The sequence below is a fragment of the Melanotaenia boesemani genome, chromosome 20, assembly GCF_017639745.1.
Source record: "Melanotaenia boesemani isolate fMelBoe1 chromosome 20, fMelBoe1.pri, whole genome shotgun sequence".
NCBI lineage: Eukaryota > Metazoa > Chordata > Actinopteri > Atheriniformes > Melanotaeniidae > Melanotaenia > Melanotaenia boesemani.
The window spans coordinates 20,079,412-20,100,717 of record NC_055701.1 but is presented as its reverse complement, the minus strand read 5'-3'; the positions used below and the strand labels follow the sequence as shown (position 1 = coordinate 20,100,717).

Below are 21,306 nucleotides of genomic sequence, written 5' to 3'. Positions count from 1 at the left end.
AATATAATACAGGATGTAATGGAAAGATCAATACCCACTCTAAGCAGCCTTCTTATAACAAGACCTGAATAATCATTGATTGAGTTGGAAAACATTATTATATCAGTTTGCTTGGGAGATATTGCAAACCTGAGATGATTTTAACTACATAAATAATTTTCCACAAGCTCTCATAAAGACAATAGGAAAATTCTCTCAAAATCATAATGGTAGCAATCAGTATCGACCTCAGCTTGCAAATGAGTGGACTGGAACAGGCCATTTCTCTATAAGTAGCAACTGTACCTGCGGGTACTATAAATATTGAGCTTCTTCAATGCAGACTTCCTCAGAAGCACACAGGCTCCAAAAACAAGGCCACTAAACTCATTTTCTAACTTGTAGCAGCAGTGGGACATCATCAGAATTTATATAGCAGGTCACAAAGTGTACTGTCTGACAGCTTGGGAGGATCTTCCAGGGAAAAATGCCCAAAGATGGAGGGGAAGTTGGAAGAGGAAAATCCAAAATGATTAAAAGCCAGAAAATGATTGTTGGACAATTATTCAGAGGCTTTAAAATATGTAGAAATACATAAAAAAAAAAGTAAAAGTACTTCAATAAAAATGTCAAAATTTGACTTTAAATTTCAAGTCCTGAATTTCTTGTTAATTGACCTCTGTATATTAACAGTAGATGATCATACCTTTCTCTTAAGTTACTAAAGTCACTTCATTTCAAACTCAGTAATGTTATAATAAAAAAAGAAAATGCAATTTGTTTGGATTATTTTACAGTATGGGGATTGATTCCTATGGCAAAAATTTAATACAAAGTCATTTCAATGCTTTCAAGTCCTAAAATTATGAGATGTTTGCTTGTTGAAACATATTTGGAATAAACAAACCCCAGGAGGATAGATGTGCTCCTATTCTGTTTCCAATAGTCCAAAATGTGTCTGCATTTAAGCCGCATTTTCAAGTCCAGTTTAAAGGGGAAATTATTCATTTTTAGTCAGTTGAATGAATTCCTGACACCCTACAAATACTTGGGTTCTTCTGGCACATAAATGATTGATAAATATGATAACGTAACTATGTGTGTTCTTAGATTTGGTTTAAGACATTATTTTCTTTGTAAAAGATGTTTTTGGTGTTCATATGTCTCATGCAGTGCAAAGATGTCTTCTCCACACAGCAACTAATGAACAGAAAATAAACACACTGACAAATGACTGGACATGAAAGCAGAATGCATTCCTGCTTTTTAGTTGTTTTCACATGTTTGCTTACAAAACAAGTTATTGTTTGTGCATTAAGTCTGTTCTAATACTGATAACATATAAAGCCATTAGGAATGAAAAGTTTCCATTGATTTGCATATACCCTGTTTGCATACCTGTGTGTAGTTAGAAAAACAGGCCGACACCAGCTGGAAAATAGAACATTCAGTGCAAGTTTTCACACCTTTCACCTCTGTGAACAGACGCCAAAATAAGAGGGGAAAAAAATTCTATGTTTTTTTTTTAATTCCATTACCGAAGCATAGATGCATTAATTGTGAAAAAGGTAGAAAAAACACCAAGTCTTTCTCAATAAGTTAAACCTCTCTGGCCGAAGAACAGGGTCGGCTCACACGACAGAAAAGAAATATTTCCAGTAAAGCATTCAGATTCAAAGAAACATAAGACAAGAAGTCATGTCGCCAACAGAAAAGTGCGTCTCCTTTCTGACTTGAACTCATTTCAAAAGTAAAACACAGAAGATGCAAGTGGCTTATGTTACTTTCCTTCCTCCCTTTTCCACGGGGTTTTTGCAAGCATTTTTCATGAAACTTCACAAGTTTCATCGTTTGATCGACAAACAATAAGCTGAGTTATACTTGGTAAAAAAAAAAAAAGAAATGATTATAATAACAATAACAATAATTACAAAGACAGTAATAACAACAAATGTAAGTGATAAACACAGTCCTGTACAGTCAGGCTCATCCTCTGATAGACCCCAGCCTAACAGATCGACTGGTCTCCAGCAGCACGACAGATCTGTGCTGACTGAAGAAAAGTGGCCAATGCGGTCGTCTCCCCTCAGCTGCCCTCAGCTATGGTTTAGTGGAAAAATCCATCTCCGTTTCAGGTTTCTCTCTGCTGTTAGATAAGACGAAAGGCATGCATGTTATTAACCTGTTGTCAAGTAAGTTTGTAAATAAACTAGATTTTCTGGCCTCTAGGTGGCAACAGAAACCAAAACATCAACAAATCATCAGTATAAAATTATTGAGGAAATACATTTATGTACTGCAACTTTCACTAGAAAAAATAGAAAATAATAATCGTTATAACATAAATATTACTGATACTATATTACTTATGTGGTTATTAAATAAACTAGTCTTTCTTGTGAATAAGCAAACCACTCTGTAAGCTGCCTTAATAATACACCATCTTCATTAATCCTCAGGGTTCAGTCAGAAATGGTAGTTTTACACAATATAACTGCAGCCATGCAGAGACCTAATTAAACAGATGATTTTTAAATGAACTCAGCTGTGCTGCATGCCTCACCTCACTGGGGCTTGCAGTAGAGATTGTTCCCACAGAGACCGTTCAGTCCAGTTCATGTACCTCATCCTGCAGCGAGGCAGAAGCTCGCCCTGCATCACTAACACGTTTGGCCATAATATCCCACTGTGGAGTTAGGGCTTTAGATTTGGTACCTACAGATGAAACCAATGAGAGATGTGACCACAGGAAAAAACAGAAAGTTTCTTCTAGTCTGCACAGACCACTAACCCTCATGGAAATGCTAAATGTAAAATTGATTCTGTTGCATATGGACCATTCTCAGCTTTTGTTGACATCCGTGGGTGGCAAAAAGATAAACAAAGCAGGCGTACTGCCACCGACTCAGCTGCTACAGCTAGTTTTTGCATTAAAAAATAAAATAAAATAAAAAATAATGGTACATCTGTGCTGTGCCTTTGGATGTTCCAATCCACATCCCAAGAATGGGATTTTAATTTACAGAACGCCTGCTGACCCTGAACAACGAGCTAAATGCGTTGCTGCCGTCAAACGAGTTAACTGGAAACTGTCAGAAAGCTCTCGGCTGTGTAGTGAGCACTTTGTCGGAGGTAAGTTTATAGAAAATTTTATTTTGTACGCCTTTAAAGTATTTATGATGAGATGCACTAACTTTGAATTTATTTATTTTTAAAAAGTAAAGACAATGCTAAAATGCAGCAAACTGAAGTGGTTTAACGTTATTGCGCCCTGGGAGCAGACACGTCACGTTAATCTGTGTTTAACGGACATGTAATTGAGGCTAATTTTGTCTTCCCCTAGGTAAAACTGCAAAAACCTGTTGTCCTCAGCCTGTGTCCTGTCCATCTTTGTGTTTGTCTACACTCCTGAGAAAAAAAAAGGCAAAAGGATGATCTGGAAAAGTTTGAAAGACGACAGCAAGCAAAAAAAAAAAAAAAGAGTACAAATTACATTAAAGTTTTTAAAAATGGTCTTGTTCATTTGTTTAATTTTTTAACAGATATTCTTGTTCATTCAACAAGAAACAGAAAAATCTTGTTCATGTGTAACCGGGACGACAGTCAAATAATAAGTCATGTTTTATGTGAAGCCGCAAATGAACAAAACATTCTCAAGTTTCTCACAGTACACGCAACCACAGTGAAACTGGGTGGCTATTCAGCCTCCACAGTGGGTAACCATGGTGATGGCAGTTTTTAGTGTTAATGAAATGTAGACATGTATTTTCCTTTGTCGTCTCAATAAGTAAACAGTTTTTAAATAGCAATGTTTTCTCACAGTAATTCTTAGTGACATTAACTCCTAAATATATCACCAGGACATCTCCATTGTTTACATCGCGTTAACATTATCTGCATCTGTTTTCTTACTCAGCTTTACTCGACCTGAGGACATGTTCTTGTCCCTGGGGTGCATAGCCTTGGTGCTGGGTTGGCGTGGCCGGCGGTGGTTTTGCCTGGGGCGGTCGGGCCCCGTCGGGTTCCTGGGCAGGGCTCTGTTGGGGGGAATGGGTGGCCCTTGGGCCTGTGGGGTACCTGCCCTCCATGCGGCCCGTGCTGTGGCACCCGGCGTCCACTGGGCCTGCTCACCGTCGCCCTGTGCTGCCCGGTACCCGGTGTTTGTGTGTTGGTACGTTTCTGTGCAGGTACGTTTGATGACTACTGTACTTTTTCATATCATCATTATCCTATTTCTCTTTATGTATCATGTAGTACTGTGGTAGTTTATATTGTTTTTGTGATGTGTTTTAGGCAGCCTAGACAACTGTTATTTCCACATTTTAATCCAGTCCTTTTCTCCTTTTTTTCCTCTTGCTCTATCTCCCTGTCAGGTTCGGCACTGACATATAAAAACTAAAGAAAATAAGATTACAATAAAAACAATAAAAATATCAAGGGCAGCCATGTATATAACATGTCTCCCTTGGTAAAGCAAATCCATCAAGCAAAATATGGCACACAGACCACCAGATGCTGGACAGGACAGGGTAAAAAAAATTTAAAAATAAAAAAATAAAATAAAAATAAAAAAATTCTGCCCCTGTGAAGTTCGACAGTCAATTGCCTCAGTAGTTGTAAATGTCAAGGTGAGGTAGCAATATTTCCATCGGTTGGATGTTTTGTAGATTTTTTTAAACCAGGAATTGGGAAAATCATATGGATTTTGAGAACTAGCAAGGGCACCTTTTTTTTTTTTTTTTAGAGGGAGCGGTCCAAGTTAGCTTTTTGCCACCCAGCATAGCAGCGTAAACAAACAGTGTGACATCAGTGAGAATGGTCCACAGAGATAATATCTATTATGTCATAGAAAACTATTTAGTTTGTGTTTAGCTGTATTATGTGATTACTGCTTACACAGTTAACCTGTCACTAACTTTCTCATGTCTATGCATTTCCATCAGACCAAAATATTCAGATTTTTAAACAGCATTAAAATAGAAATGAGTAAGTTTGGTGTTTCAGGAGGTAGCTGTGAAATTTTTATCCATTCCTTTCAATTGTTTCAACAGTTCAAAATAAATAATGTAAATAATATGCCATTGAATTAAAAAAAAATTAAATTCACTGTTTTTATATTTATAGTTTCATGCTGATCAACTGAAGACAGCAAATTCATCGTCATCACAGGTGATTTTAACCATGTGTCTCTCTCATCCACTCTTCCAACCTTCCACCAGTTTGTTACATGCACCACCCGTGAAAATAAGACTTTGGACCTGCTGTATGCAAATGTTGAGGATGCATACAGCTCCACTGCCCTGCCACCACTGGGCAGGTCAGACCACAACCTAGTCCTGCTCTCACCATCATATAAGCCTGTTGTTCAACAGCACCCAGTCACAGTGAGGACAGTGAGGAAATGGTCTCCTGAGGCCATGGAAACACTGCGGGGAGCGCTGGAGGCCACGGACTGGGATGCGCTGTATGAACCACATGGTGAGGACATCGATGGCCTGACGGACTGTGTCTCTGACTACATTGGGTTCTGCATTGAAAACACCATCCCCACAAAAGAGGTTCGCTGCTACCCTAACAACAAACCGTGGGTTACCAGCAACCTGAAGATCCTTCTTAATGAGAAGAAGAGAGCCTTTAGATCGGGGGATCGTGCTGAACTCAAGCGTGTACAAAGGGAACTAAAACACAGCATAAGGGAGAGCAGGGACAACTACAGGAGAAAACTTGAACACAAACTGGGGGACAACAACATCAGGGACGTCTGGAGGGGGATGAGAGAGATCACAGGCTTTCAGAGGAGAGGTGGGGGTGCAGCTGAGTGGGACAGGCAACGTGCCAACGAGTTGAACATGTTTTTCAATAGGTTCAACTCCAACCCCTCCTCCACTGGCAGCCCCTCTTCTGCATCTCAATCTCAATACAACAACTCCCCACCTCCCCCCACTCCCACCAACACCACCACCTGCTGGGACCCGTTCTCATCTCCTGCCCCCAGGACTTCCTCACAGCCCCCACAGCTCTTCCCCACCTCCGACTGCAGACACCTCTTCGCACCTCTGTTGTCACCTCCACCCCCCAGCCCACTGCTTACATCCACCTCAGAACCTGCTATACCCCCCACCCCCCAGTCTGGACTCCACATCACATCCAGCCAGGTGAAGAGAGAACTGGAGAGGAAAGCCGCTGGACCGGACGGACTCAGCCCTTATGTGCTGAAAGCATGTTCCGGTCAGCTCTGTGGAGTTCTCCAGCACCTCTTCAACATGAGCCTACGCCTTCAGAGAGTGCCAGTGCTCTGGAAAACATCGTGCCTGGTCCCAGTGCCCAAAAAAGGACGTCCTACTGCACTGGAGGACTACAGGCCAGTAGCACTGACCTCTCACACCATGAAGGTCATGGAGAGACTGGTTCTGGCGCACCTCAGGCCACTGGTGGGCCCATCACAAGACCCCCTCCAGTTTGCATATCAGCCCCATGTTGGGGTTGATGATGCAATCATCTACTTGCTGCAGAGGGCCTACTCCTCCCTGGATAGACCTGACACATCAGTCCGCATCATGTTCTTCGACTTCTCCAGCGCCTTTAACACCATCCAGCCTGGACTGCTGAAGGCCAAACTGCTGGACATGTGGGTGAGTGCTCCCCTCGTCGCCTGGGTAGACGACTATCTGACGGGCAGACCGCAGTTTGTGAGGTTACAGAGCTGCGTGTCTGATCGTCTGATCAGTAACATTGGGGCCCCCCAGGGAACTGTGCTGTCTCCCTTCCTCTTCACCACATACACATCAGACTTTAAGTACTGCACTGAGTCGTGTCATCTGCAGAAATTCTCTGATGACACGGCCATTGTGGGATGTGTGGAGGGAGGGAGGGAGGCAGAGTACAGGGACCTGGTGGACCGCTTTGTGAGGTGGTGTGGGGAGAACCACCTACTGCTGAACGTGGCGAAGACGAGAGAGATGGTGGTGGACTTTAGGAGGAACAAGCCTCTGCCCTCTCCTGTCTGCATCAATGGGACGGATGTGGACTCAGTGGACTCATACAAATATCTAGGCGTCACACTTAACAATAAGCTGGACTGGTCCACCAACACAGACGCCATCTACAAGAAGGGGCAGAGCCGGCTGTACTTCTTAAGGAGGCTCAGGTCCTTCCACGTCTGCAATAAGATGCTGCAGATGTTTTATCAGTCTGTGGTGGCGAGCGCCATCTTCTTTGCTGTAGTGTCCTGGGGTGCGGGCATCAAGGCAAAGGACGCCAACAGACTGAAGAAACTGATCAGAAAGGCAGAGTCTGCTGTCGGCTCTAAACTTGTCACCCTGGAGGAGGTGGTGGAGGAGAGAATGCTGGCAAAACTGCTGGCAATCAGGGACAACCCCTCCCACCCCCTCCATAACACACTGGACAAGCTAAAGAGCAGTTTTAGCAGCAGACTGATCCAACCCCGCTGCTCTAAGGAACGGTACAGGAGATTGTTCCTTCCTGCTGCTATAAGACTCCATAACTCATCCACCTCTGCCAAAGCCATGATCACACAACTGGACTAAGTCAACCACTGAACTTACTGCAACCTATAACTGTCGCTTGATATTATATATCATATTGATATTATATATCATATAATTATACAATATTTGTATCCTTTGCACATCCAACATTCTGTATCATCTTTGCACATCCTTTATTCACATAGTCATATTTACATATTAATATCTGATAGCTAGTTTCATTATTACTTCATCTTGCCACTGCACTTTATCTGCCTATCCACTCTGTATTCATATTTTATTTATTTCTAATTTTATTCCACTCTGGATTTCTATCTTTATTTTATTTCTACTTCTATTCCACTTTACTTATATTGTATATTTTACTTCTATTTTTTATTCATAGTTTATGCCACATATGACACTGGACTACTGTAACAACGCAATTTCCCTTCGGGGATAAATAAAGTTGTCTATCTATCTATCTATCTATCTATCTATCTATCTATCTATCTATCTATTTCAGAGGTAATAATTAGTTTCAGTTCCTAAACTGCAGTGATTTATTTTAACCACCTGGTGGCAGCAGACACAAATCTTTGACTGCACGATGCTGCAAATTTGTCCTCCATTTTTACTATAATAGAGGCATCTTCTTATTTCTTTATTTTGTGCCTCCTTGATTTTTCTCAGCTCTGCTTTTCCTGCCTGTGAATGGCGTATCTGCCTTAGAACATCATTGTCCGTGACATTTTAATGTGTATCTGTAAAGAAGAGGCGGGTTGTTGGAGCTATGATCAAGAATACAGATGAGTACCATGCTGAATTATGGAGATGTGGGGCATTATATGTAATTTGAAATTAATTAAAAAATCACAAAATATTGAAGCAGGATGAACAAAACAGACAAATGATGTAGCTGCGCTGCACATCATGTTTAATTGATGCTGGGCTAAAATGAGGGATGCAAAGTTAAGAAGGTTTCATCTGTTTAAACTTGTTTCCTTGATTCCTCTTTCCTCATGCTGATTCCTCTCTTCAGATTTAAGGCAAGAAAGACTAGAGGTGGGGAGGAATAGTGGATGTGTAAACTAGAAAATGAGAAGAAGGGCTGTAGTCATGTTTCTGCCCACCTGGTGAGTTTTAACATTCAGCTCTATTTTTTCCTTCTACCAACAGGAAAAAAGATGAAAATCTTAGGCTGTTTAATCCTGTACCGTTACACCAGCTAGTTACCAACTGTGTCTGCTGCAGTCAAAACTGTTGTCATGAGAGTGAACCAGCTTTATAAATGAGGCTTTGAATAAACCTAACAAAGAGCTACTACTCATTATTTACCTTCTTAAATGAGAGCAAATGCAGCATATCCCTTCAAACTGTATTACTGGCATGGTCATATTATACATTCTTATAGAAACAGCGGAGTTGGTATGAGCTCTTATAAAAAATTTAAATTAAAAAGGCTAATTAACAATGATGGAAAAAAAACAAAGAATATAATGAATTTCTTTCTTATCTTCTGCTAAACTACCGTGATCTGAGAAAAGTCAGTAAGCTGGGAGGGAAACTGAAAGAGAAACCTTAAAACTAACTTTTAAATCTCAGATTCTGGCGGCCGTCCAAACCCAAATGTGCTTCTGATGTGTTATCCCGGCCAGGGCCTGAGGTGGGCTCAAAGACCAACAGAGATTCTCTCCCTCAGGATACACTTAGAGAGCCTTCCTCGTCCTCCCCTCTTCACAGTTACCATGACAACACAGACCACAGCCTCCAGCTAAAACAGCAAGGCCAATCCAATCCTCTCACAATCTCCCCTCTCCCTCATCTGCCCAGCATATTCCCCACCTTCTCTTGATCTGCCAGTCTCTCTTTACCCATTTCTTATATCACAGGGGATGGGAAAAGTGGGACGCAGCCCAACAACACAAGACCCTCTTCTAGATCCTTAACCCATTGGAAATGGATCTTAACTGTGTGTCCTATCCATTGAGAGGGCTTGTGGCCTAAACATGCCTTATGCCCATGTTCAATATTCAAATAATCAATACTTAACAGTAGAGTTGGGGTTAAAAAAAAATATATATATTAATCCAAACAATCAATTTAAAAACTCAGAGTTGATTATGTATATATATATATATATATATATATATATATATATATATATATATATATATACATATACATATATATATATATATATATATATATATATATATTAGGGTTATATGAAAAAAATGCAGTAAATTTTGGTTTACAAACACTACATCAGAGGTCTCCAACTTGCGACTCTGGAGCTGCAAGTGGTTCTCTGGACCTTCCACAATGCCTCTTAAGTACGTGGCTAAAATATTTTTTTAAATCTATATTTTGGAAACCAGGGACTTTTTTTTTTTACTTTACATAATTTTCCACAAATATCTACATCCTTTAAAGAAAGTCTGTTCATCCTCTTTTTATAAAGCTTTCATGTTTTGGTTCCTCAAATATAAATATCCTATGGTGGCTCTTCATTTAAAAATATATATTAAGTTGCTTTCTTGAAAAGGTCTCGTAACATTTGAAGCTCTAAAGGAGTTTTATTAGCTGGCTGAGAGAAAAAATGGCTATTTGGACTGGAAAGGCTGCAGATCCCTGCACTAAACACATAAAAAGTCCAGAATCTCGGCTAACAGCTCAGAGAAACCATTTCTATGACCATCTAACACAGTTAAGACAACAAACAATTAAAAGATCAGGTACACAAAGTAAGAAACAAATATGTAAACACAAATTATGGCTCCCTGTGTCCACCCGATGGCATGAACACAAACAACTCCTCTACTAAAAGCTCTCATTTCACAGACTCCAAAACTGTAAGTTTCATCTCACTATGACCAAGATTCACCGAACCAGAGGCAAAAGAAGGTCAAATTTATGCTTCACGTTTGTAAAACATAGTAATGAAATGTCTTACCTTTGCTGTTTTCCCTCAAAACTTATATCCATCAGGATAAAACCACATAAAGTTTAAAAAAAAAAAAAAAAACTAAGTTTCTCATCATCTTTTAGGAGCAGTTTCTTGTCCAAAAATAACTATTTTTCTGCCCATTTGTATGGGTTATGACGGACAAAGAGAAATGTTGGTTCTTTTTCTGTTTCCATTTCCGGTGACAATGGTGACCCTACTTTTGCGTGACTTGCCGATGCGCGGCAAGATCTTGGCATATATTTATACAATTAAAAGGTTGCCTATGTTGCTTCTGTCCAAAACCAGCTTCTCTCGCAAATGCCAAATTAATTTTTTTTTCATTCACCATTGAATTACCTGTAAACTCCTTTACTTTAGCTTTTTGTAGTTATTTAAGTTCTTTTATTTCTTTTTAAAGTTTGTTTTAATGCCTCTTTTGCATCCTGGTGTAAAGCTTTTAATGTTTTATGTAAAGTACTTTGAATTGTCTTGTACATAAAATGTGTTATACAAATAAACTTGCCTATTTAGCAGCCTGTTACCTCTCACATTAGCAGCTAACACTAAGACTGTGAGCTCCACCATGTTACCGCGGTGACTGGTAAACGTAGTTCATGTATCACTCACCATCCAGTCCATTGTGCTGTTCATAAGTGCGTTTGCCCAGGATGGTGGGTGAGCCATTGTTAAGGATGGGAGTAGACTTTATGGGGGTCAAGCTGCCTGTAGAGATGGTGGCTCCACGAATCGGCGGATCAGGCTTGGGTGGACGGGGATGTGCTTCTGAAAATGTTAAGAAATGAAGAGGTTACACAGAAAGGACAAAAAGTGGGATGACAAGTACAAAAGGTTTTAAGATGTTTTAAAGTAACGCTAGTGAACCCTAAAAATCTGTGCATGACAAAAACTGTTCTAGTGCACCAGCTGTGGTTTCCAGCCCAGTATCTATCTTGCACAAGGTATCGTGCTGCCCAATAACAAGACACTTTACATTAAGCTTTGCTTGACTCTCGGTAAAGTTGTCAATGTGAGGGGCTTATAATACTGAAGTAAAATGTTCAAGGACAAAAAGACACTGCTTTAACAATCAACATATTATTTAGAGGGATGAATAATTACATGAATAGATAGGTGGTAGCTGGGAAATGGCGTAGTTGCAGTCAAGAAAGTTATAATAACAATACAATACAATAAAAACAGTAACATATCTGTAAAATACTTAAAAATAAACATATTCACATGCGTCAAATTCTCTTTAAGAAAATTAAGCAAATGCTGGACTGAAATAGATCCAATAAGTTGTTATCAGAGCTGAGGCCTATTTCCATTTGAGACAATGCGATCATTTCCTTTTAGATTTACTTTAATAAAACAAAAGCGAGACAATAAATAAACATCAGACATTTCTTGTTAAATAAAGCAAGAATTCAAGATTTCCTCTTTTGTACGACTTTGCATGGTTTCTTACCCAAGTACCGAACCACAGACTCCAGAGGTTTTCGCTCCACAGGCTTCAGTGGCACAGGCTTTTTTGGCCTCTCTGTTAATCGCAGGGCACCTGTAGGAATTCAGGGAAAGAAACAATGTATATGCAAAAACAGCTAAATAAAAAAATAAATAAATAAATGTGCAGAATAAAAGAAATGTCACTATTCAATTACACATGGACAACGTGTAATATTACAAAGACTACGTGAGGGTTTATCCCTGTCAATAGATAAGCTGGGGGAAGAACTGGTTCCTTACACTCTGCTTTGATGGCTGCTGTGTTGACAGGGAGGTAGGGGTGCCTGGCCAGATATCGAGGTCGGATGATATCCTGGCAGAGTCGACGTGCCATCCGTGTAAGGGTGGTGGTCTGCAGGTAAAAAGCCTGTCTGGTCTTTACTGCAAACTTAGGGCTGCCGCTGTGCCGCAGGGGCAAACCGTGGGGGCTCTGGGGGTACAAAGACGTAAATAACTTCTTTAGTTGATGCCATAAGTGTAGAACCGTATGTACATGTTGCCTGTGAATAAACAGCTTAACGATTACTGACTGATGAGGAAAATATCTGGAGTACTTTGCAAACTAAGACAGATTTAATAAGTTGAATGTATTAATAATGGTAAGAAAGGGTAACAATCACGTTCAATGTCTCCCAAAATGCACAATTCAAAACAGCACCAAGTACAGGTTCAGGAGTCCCATTTATAAAACATTGTGTAGGATCTATACTAACAGAGTATGTACGCCCAAATGCTGGAAATGGCATATGCCAAAAAAGTTCCAGACTTATCAAACCATGCTCACGCACACCTCCAAGCAATTTCCCCTTTATAAATCACAGACTGCTTGGAAATGTGAACTGGCCTCATATCCCACCCTAAGCACACCTAAACCCAGCGATATATGGTCAATGCAAAGCAGACATGAATATCGTTGCTGATCAAAGAGGAAATTATGGCAACAAAAAACAGAAAGAAACTTTTCCAACACAGAAATTAAAGTGCTTGTGGGTGCGGTGGAGACGAGTAAAGAAACCCACAGTAGCGGAGTCACAAATAAAAGAAACCCTGTGAGTGAAACATGCTGACGTGCGGTGCAAACTGACGGTGTGGCTGACAGAACTGAAGCAGAAATAAACTAGAAGAACTCAGAGATGCAGACCTCTGCCAAGATATTATAATTTTATTTAGTTTTTTTTTTTTTTTTTGCTTATGATTGTGGGTATTATTTTTGAGTTAGAAGCTGTAATGGCAAAACGATCCCTATCTCCCAATAGTAAATAATTCTTTAAAAACTTCCTGGATCCAGACAGTTATCTGGATCACTGCCCCAAAATCTAATAACCTGTTTCTTATTCCATTTCTGACATTTTCTGAATATTTAATCAAAATCTGTCCATAACTTTTTGAGTTATGTTGCTAACAGACAGACGAACCAACGCCCCTAAATACATGCCTCCGCCTTCGCAGAGCTAATTAAAAAAAAAAAGGAAACAAGTGGTCGGACCTAAAGGTGGAGGCAAAAGACAAAACAAGGAAAGACTGGCCTCCCACCATCAGAGTCCGACGAGGGACACATGGTTGCCGAACTCTGGCTCTCTTCAGCACAAGTTTTGCAAGGTGAGCATGGCGCATGTGGAAGTGGTTGGGTTCTGACCAAGCGGCAACCTCTGGCAGTGAAATGTGAAGCCTATGTGGAAGTGCAAAAAACTGCAGTTCACCCCTCATCTGCTAGGGACTGGCTCCAAAACAGAGCAAATCCCCATTGACTCCCATGTTAAACAGATCAACTTTACAGCAGAAATAAATATGTTTACAGCCTGGTACAAAAATCCATTTTAGGATTAATAGGTCAAGTTTAACTTCATGACAACTGTGAGGGGGGTGAATATTTTTCTAACTCATCCATTTGGATGTTATTTATTCTTGAAATTCTGCATAATTAGAGAAGTGTCCTTTTCATTGACATGTATACAATATCCACACTAAGAAGGGAGAGTACAGCACAAACACGGGTTTTAGCCGGCTAACAGTGGGCCTTAGCTTTAGCCCACCTACCTTCGTTAGCTCACATTAGATCCGAGTTGGCTCAGTTAGCTCTTAGCTACAGGCAGCTCGGAGTCTGATAGACGTCAATCATCCACACCCACACTCACAGCCCCCCTCTCAGCCCCGCCACTTTGCCCAATTTTGTATTTTCCAACGATCCTCACTTTTGCTATTCAGAAACCTACGGGTGACGCCATGGAGGCTCCATCCATCTTTTATATACAGTCTATGGTTCTGACCCAAGCTTTACTCCAAACACAAAGGGACACCATCAGAGCCATTAATGTCATCGCTGATGAACTTAAAGAAAGCACAGATAGCATTACTGTTTTGAAACTGTATGATAACGTGGCTCTAAAATTGATGTTTGGTGTGAAGTGACATTTAATGTGTGAGAGGATTATTATACAGTCTGGCTGCAATTCACCACCAGCCTACCTGCATCAACGATTATCCCTGTCTCCAAAATGTCTGCACGCATGGGTCAGAGTTAATGTACAGGTGCGTACATTGTCCCACCAAGTTTCTTTTTATAAATCCCAACTTTTGTGTGGGGAGTAGCATACGCCACTTTCAGGCCCACTTTTGTGCATATGGCATGGTTTTAAATGAGACCCCAGATATCTAGCGAGAGTGAATCAGCAAAAAGAAGAAAATCATTGGTGGTCTTGAAAAGTTTTGATAGGGGGAAAGCAGGGGGGCAGGAAAACAGGGGGCACAAAAGAGAAACCTTTTTTTTTTTTTTTAAGGTCTAGATTTTATGAAATATTGACCTGATTTTTACAACTAAAGTGTTCATCTAATGTAAAAAAGTGAAGAAAATCCCAAGTGAAGGCCAGTTAACCCTGAATATCTATAAGGACTGACTTGCTCCTTCTGTCGATACAATACAGTGAAAACAAACATAGTTGAGTTGTAAATGGTGATGAATCATGATTGATTTATTTATAAGCTGTGAATTATCTGTTAAAAAATTTCTAATCACGTGACAGCGCTAATGTAAAGTAAAAACGGATACAGATGTTGGTACTGAGGCATGAAAATACTTGTCATTTTCTGGTTATCACTTCTTCAATGAGAGTCTGATGTTCAGTTCAAAATTTCCATATTTTAATATCTCAAAGCAAAAATCTTTTTCTGTGTAAACATGACTAATGAATAAAGAATGTTAGCAGCATTTCTAATTTCCCAACCCAAAGTCAACATACGGCTGAACTATAACGAGTAGCATTCAGACAGCAGAGAGGCTTCAGGCTTCAGGTTTTAAATGTTAACTTGTACCGTGCTGTTGCGGTTGGGTCCCGGTCTCTCTCCATCCAGTCTTGTGGGCATCTTCAGCCCTCCGTACTTCTTCCAGTAGGTCCAACATGAAGCACACAGTCGACACTGCATGTTGGGAGGTCCCCAGGAATACCACTGGTAGGAGCTGCTGGCTGCATGCACAAAATCACATGAGTAAGCACAAACGAGTGTGACGTAGCAAAGCAAATAACAGAGTATATTTATGTATGCAAGCATGAAAGAGCAAATACTTTAATCATTCATCAGCAAATTAAGTACAGTCTCTGAAGTAAGAATACTCTGCTGGACGACAAAGGATATTTTCTTTTCTGTCTATAGAAAGGACAGACTGGTTCTGTGCTATTTAAAAGATCTACGTCATAATGAAAATGGCAGATGAGTCAGATAATACTCTGAACTTTTATTGAACAACTAAAGTCAGATGATCTATTTGGTGTTTGGTTGTTGGGATGTGTTGTATAAGATCTGGCTTCAATTGATGCAAACACACACTGCATTTAAAAACCCTTCACAGAACAATTATAATCTCATAAATTTGTTTTTTATGTTTGTTTTGTCAAGTTTATCCAAATGATCTTTGAGCTGGAGGCAACTTGTGAATGAATATATTTACCTGTATAATTATTAATTACAAGGGAATTTATTTGTGAGACTTTTTAAAGTCATTTTCTTTTCTTAAATAGCTAAATGCTGCAACCACTTCAAAATGTAATAAATGCCAATCCAATTATTCCAAAACTGAACCAAACAAACAAGCTTATTAAATCAGCTTATTAGATCAAGCTGCTATTTATGAAATAATTTCAAGAAACCAAATAAGGTCTTAAAACTGAATAACTTACTGTAGCAGCTTTCACAGGCTCTGCCCAGGCCGGGGGTCTGCCCTGAGCCTGGTTGTCCTGGGACGCCTGCACCCGCTGCTCCATTTAAAAGAGCCGGCTTTACATTGTTACTCAGCTGGTTAGGGTTTGGCTTGTTACTGAAAGGGCACATGAACAGAGACAGAGTCAGACCAGCACAGATAAGACAGGCCCTCTCAGTGTAGACTCAATTAGAGAACAGATAACATTCATGCGCCTGCTGCCAAGAAGTGACTCTGCTCTGCTGAGAAATGTCATCAACACTAAAACTGTAAACGAAGGATAAAACTGTTGCAGTTATAAATCAGATGTGTTGGTGCAACGTTTGTAAAATTAGCTATTTAATCTTTTATAATGTGGAAAAGAAGGCAGGAAATAAACAAAACAAAACAAGGCAATACAACATTGACAGCCAAGTACTCACTAGTTGGGGATGTAGACCTGCTTGAGCTTACTCTCCGCCTCAGCTGCTTTTAATCGTTTCTGGAGCAGAAAGCAGGGGAGGAAGGAGGGCAGAGAGAAAAACAACAGGATCAAACCTATTTACTTCCAAACCTTCATTTAATTGCAAAGGGAAAAATTGAGCAGGTTTTCTTTTTAACAACTTTGAGTTTAGATGCCCATATGGATACCGATGGTTTATAGTCAGATCTTTTTCTTTGTTTTAATGTTCAAAAAGGTGAGAAGTCAATATTTATCTCTTGCATTTCAATAAAAAAATAATAATAAGGATAAATATTTACTTCTCAAAAATGATGATTACTTTAATGATTATTTAAGAGTTAAATAAATCCATTCTTTTGTCAAAGATTTAATAAACCCAATGCTGACCAAGCTAAGAAAAACATCTATTTGACTTGTAAATAAGATGACTGGCTTAAAAAAAAAATAACAGTATTTCTCAATACAGAATAGAAGTTACCTGCTGTACGTATCTATCTGTGGTCTTCCACATGTAGTAATACTCAATTATACTCGTCAGTGACTTCCAGGGCAACTACAGAACAACAGAAAGAAAATGATCATAATTTCAGCAGAGGTGTTGTAAAGGTCACAGGAGCAGATTTTTATCTTGCAGGCTGCCACAAATCGGGGTAAGGACAGAAAACTATGATGAAAGAAAGAAAAAGGGACTGAAATAATGAGCTGATTAAATAGTAAATCATCTGACAAAAAACCGATTTACTATTTCATTACAGCTAAGGTAAAGTTCCTGTTTCCAGGCTGTCTGAAGTACTTTCAAAGATTTTCTATGGACAGTGGCTGCTTTTTTACTTATATTCCAGTTCTTGTACCTGAATGTTGTCAGGCTTGGTCGATTTCACCTACTAATCATTAGAAAATAAAAAAATTAATAAATAAAAAAACAACTAACAACTGTTAACGGAAAACATAACAACCTGCAATTGACTCTTTAGATTCTTCAATACTAGCACCCTGTAGTAACCACACATCATGTGTTCCCCTTTATTTAGTCACATCTACAGAAAAATATGGCTCAGTATTACAGTTTAACGGGAACAAAATACTATTTTTGCACTAATAGGGTGATTCTTAAAGAGCTGTTAAGCAAAAACTTAGCGTATGTCTGCATAGTGTGCTCTAGGCCCTAAAAAATGTGAGGAAACCCGTCAAGGGAAGGATAAAAGAAGAGGTGGTAAGGTTAAAATACTATTTACAGCAGATAAACAGGATCTGAGAGTGATGTCCTTAAGGAATAGGAAACATCACAGAACCCGGAAGATGCATTTGACCCTTTCATCTGAGTCATCTACTGTTCACTGAAGCCTCACCAGAAATGATCTCCATGGAGGGGTGGCTGTCAAAAAGCCATTCTTCAGGAAGGGAAACCAGGAGAAAAGGCTAAGATATGCCAATGACAAAGAATGACACAAGAACTAGACTGAAAATCAGTGACAACAGCTCTGATGGAATGATGAATATTCCACAAAGCTAGAACCTCAACATTATGTGTGGGATCATGTTGACAGAGACTGGATTAAAAGCAGCCAACATCCAAAGCACAGCTTCGAAAAGTCCTTGAAAAGGTGCCTGGAAAACTATTCCTGAGGACTAATTAAAAAATGACAGGTCAGCTTGCCTAATACTCATGCTGTGTAGGAAACTAAATGTGAGCATATCGAATACTGATTTTTAAGTTAGAATTGTACAAATTCTGTTTTTTGCTTTCTGTATTATGTTTCCACGTTTCAATAACCCTCTGAACCTATTCCAGTTTTCCTGGAAGTATGTGAACAAACAAGGGATGGGTCAACACTTTTGCACAGCACTTTTATTTGAATTAGGTACTTTTTAGAAGTTATACTGAAAAAAGTGCTGTAACACTCGATAAATAGTGGCCCCACCCATGATGGTGGTGTAGCCCTCTTGTTTGACAAAAGGCTTGAGAAGAAACAAGAAGATGTAGCACTGACAAAGGTTCGCCACCAGGTGGTGGACATGTAAACATCCACTAAAGGCAACACCATTCTTCTCAGGCTGTAAGCACACAGGAGCATAAGGAGCAGCAGAGAGGCAGCTTTCTGCTGGCTTTTAACCAAAACTCTGAAATGCTTTCTTTGAAATGCTTTAAGGAATTCATGCACACTGTGCATTGCAAAAGCCTTTTCATTCTTTATGAAACAAAAATGAGCTGGATGCAGTGCTCATTTCTTAAATTGCTATTGTGTTCATAAACAATTAACTAAATGCTAACACCTTGTAGTAACATTTTTTTAAACCTGTGGCATCTTCAGTAATTGCATAACACTATTTGACATGATGGAAAATCAACACCAGCCTTATGATTCTTGGCATATATATAAAGCTGGATATAAATCATAACTAATAATGTTTAACTACTTGTGCAAATGCATTTTTATTACTGTGCCACTCACAAAATCCTGTTGGATATCAGAGAAGTCTTTGCCGTATTTTTCAAGCGCCTCTTCGAACAGGTTGGCCTCTGAGGCGCTCCATTCCTCCATTTCATCCCTGCAGAGCACAGGCCCACCCTGAGGCACCAGCGCTGCGATGGCTCGAGTCATGTCATAGCCTGTGGCATGGAGGGTGTCCATAGCATGAAACTAACCGCAAGAAAGAAATGCATGTTTTTGTGTTAAAAGGTTGTTTAAAGCAATTACGTACTCCAAATCCGGAATAATCAGCTGACATCTTTGGATAAACAAGACAATATTTTATCTGTTCAAGCCATGTTGGGATGCAGCCCATGTGTGAAGCTGTGGGCTGTGTGTGTGTGCATGTGGGTAGCTCGAAGGTCTCTCATCTATGTTTAATATATAAAGATAAGATGTAGGGCAGAATAGGCTTACTCCAGGCCTCCAGGGCCCACGTGCTTGTTAAGATAATCAGCTACAGCAAGAAACGATCAGTGACAGCTTTCACATTCACATATAAAGACACATGTGCACCACAAGCATTTTCTTTAACACTCCGGCTTCTCTACAATTTGTTTCACATATTGTGTGATGAGGATTTTACCAAAGTCTACTTCCATGTATATCTTACCAAGGTGATGTCTCTGGAGGCTGCAGCAGCACTCATATGGAGGCTCGGCTGTCGGACAGAACTACTGCAGTCCAAAGCTCTGGCAAATGTACCTACTGACCTACGGGACAGAGACATGGGGAGTATATGAAGTGAATCAGTATTAAAAGCTGAAAAATCATCATATAGAAACTGCATGTTTTACAGCAGGGACCTTTTTCAGATCCACCACAATAATGCCAGCTGTAAATCCAGGAATATTCCCAGTCTTCAGATCAGACTTCCACTCTTCAGATCAAAATCCTCTTATTAACACATACATCATGTGTGTTAATAAGAGAATTTTAGAGGCTGTTCTGAGTTCTTTTTCCCTCTTCTTCTGACACTCACTGACATCTCCAGGCTTATGATCTAGCTTTCAGATTTAAAAGTGACATTATTTTCTCAAATAACTTCTAAAGAGTAGTTCCCAAAAAGTGAGCCGATTAATTTGTTACAGATATTGTTCGTACTCTTTCCAAGTCTTACTTACCGGGCTACTACTAAAAACTGGTCAATTTGCTTCTCCGTTAGTGAGCTGTTGGGGTCCCAGACTTTCTCCTCTAGTTTCTCCAGGTCCCTGGTGTCCTCCTCACCTGAATTTAACAACAAGACACACAAAAATGGATAGAAGTAAGTCTGATTGTCAGCCTGAGCTTTTTACACATGTTCATTAATGTGGGTTCAGTTAGAAAACTTAGTATCCCATGATGCTTAAATAGCAAATTTAGAGGTTTTCCCACCTGCTAAGAATACAAATTCTGGCAAATCACACTACCTTAAATCTGGAGGAAAAATTGCCATATTTGAAAATTATTACATTACATTGACACAAAACGTAAAAAAAAAAAAAAAAAAAAAACTCTCTTTTAGCCAGTTAAAATGAAAATAATACAGAATTTCATCTTTCTGGACAAGTTGTAAGATCATCAGTTGTGTAGCACACGGGTACATAGATATTAATTTAAAAGATTTCATTAAGTGTATTATAGTAGACACACCGACTCTAGTGGACATGCACCTTTGTTGTTCTCTTTCAACTTTACCCATTTAGTTATTAATGGTGAGATTAGAACAGTAGGAAAAACATGAAAAGTTGCACTACTCCTAATGCAGAAAGATCGGCTGGCAGTGGGGTAAAATGCTCCCTACAGGAAATCTGGAGGTTTATTTTTACCTTCGTTCAGGAGGTCGGTGATGTCAGCCTGGTATTTGTTGCCTACGCGGATCTCCCCCTTATCGGCCAGCAGGGTCTTCTGCTGGGGGTCATACACCAGTGAGTAGAAGAAGGCATCCTGGGAAATACAGATGGCAGGAAGGTATGAGGATGGAATGAAGGAAAGGGAAGCGAGACCCAGCAAGCAGAGAGGGGAAAGAGTATGGTGCATCTGTCTCTGTGAATGTGTGTGTGTGCGCAAGCGTTTTCCTCTTTGCTAGTCTCTCGTCTCCTCATTAGTGTACGTGAAAAGAACATTCTGGGTCAACATGATGAATAATTCATCTGGAAACAAGAATCTTTAAACTCATAAGACTTACAGCCATCTAACAACACTCACATACATAGCAAAGTCCTAAAATCTAGCATGTATTATCAGCTTTGGAGATTCTTTGATGCTCCAGGGCATAAGCACCTGGTGTGCACACACAC

The 21,306-nt window shown here is 39.7% G+C and overlaps 2 protein-coding genes across 2 annotated transcripts in view; one reads left to right on the top strand and one right to left on the bottom strand.

Moving 5' to 3' along the window:
- Positions 1-1,214: 1,214 nt before the first annotated feature.
- mta1 (metastasis associated 1) overlaps positions 1,215-21,306 on the bottom strand; it is a 44,876-nt gene continuing 24,784 nt past the window's right edge. The window contains exons 7-19 of the mRNA XM_041971668.1: positions 20,836-20,953; positions 20,152-20,254; positions 19,641-19,740; positions 19,010-19,198; positions 17,035-17,109; positions 16,537-16,595; positions 16,095-16,231; positions 15,232-15,383; positions 12,163-12,352; positions 11,885-11,974; positions 11,044-11,199; positions 2,543-2,694; positions 1,215-2,125 (exon numbers count right to left, since the gene is read on the bottom strand). Of these exons, the coding sequence (XP_041827602.1) occupies positions 2,585-2,694; positions 11,044-11,199; positions 11,885-11,974; positions 12,163-12,352; positions 15,232-15,383; positions 16,095-16,231; positions 16,537-16,595; positions 17,035-17,109; positions 19,010-19,198; positions 19,641-19,740; positions 20,152-20,254; positions 20,836-20,953 (1,479 nt within the window). The 3' untranslated portion in view covers positions 1,215-2,125; positions 2,543-2,584. The remainder of the gene's footprint in view (positions 2,126-2,542; positions 2,695-11,043; positions 11,200-11,884; positions 11,975-12,162; positions 12,353-15,231; positions 15,384-16,094; positions 16,232-16,536; positions 16,596-17,034; positions 17,110-19,009; positions 19,199-19,640; positions 19,741-20,151; positions 20,255-20,835; positions 20,954-21,306) is intronic.
- On the top strand, positions 5,139-6,644 carry LOC121631042. The gene is made up of 2 exons (XM_041971669.1): positions 5,139-6,337; positions 6,575-6,644. Coding segments are annotated over exons 1-2 (942 nt in total). The 5' UTR covers positions 5,139-5,396; the 3' UTR covers positions 6,576-6,644.

Excerpts from the sequence above, each read along its gene's own strand:
- LOC121631042 (XM_041971669.1), top strand. The coding sequence starts at position 5,397 with ATGGAAACACTGCGGGGAGCGCTGGAGGCCACGGACTGGGATGCGCTG.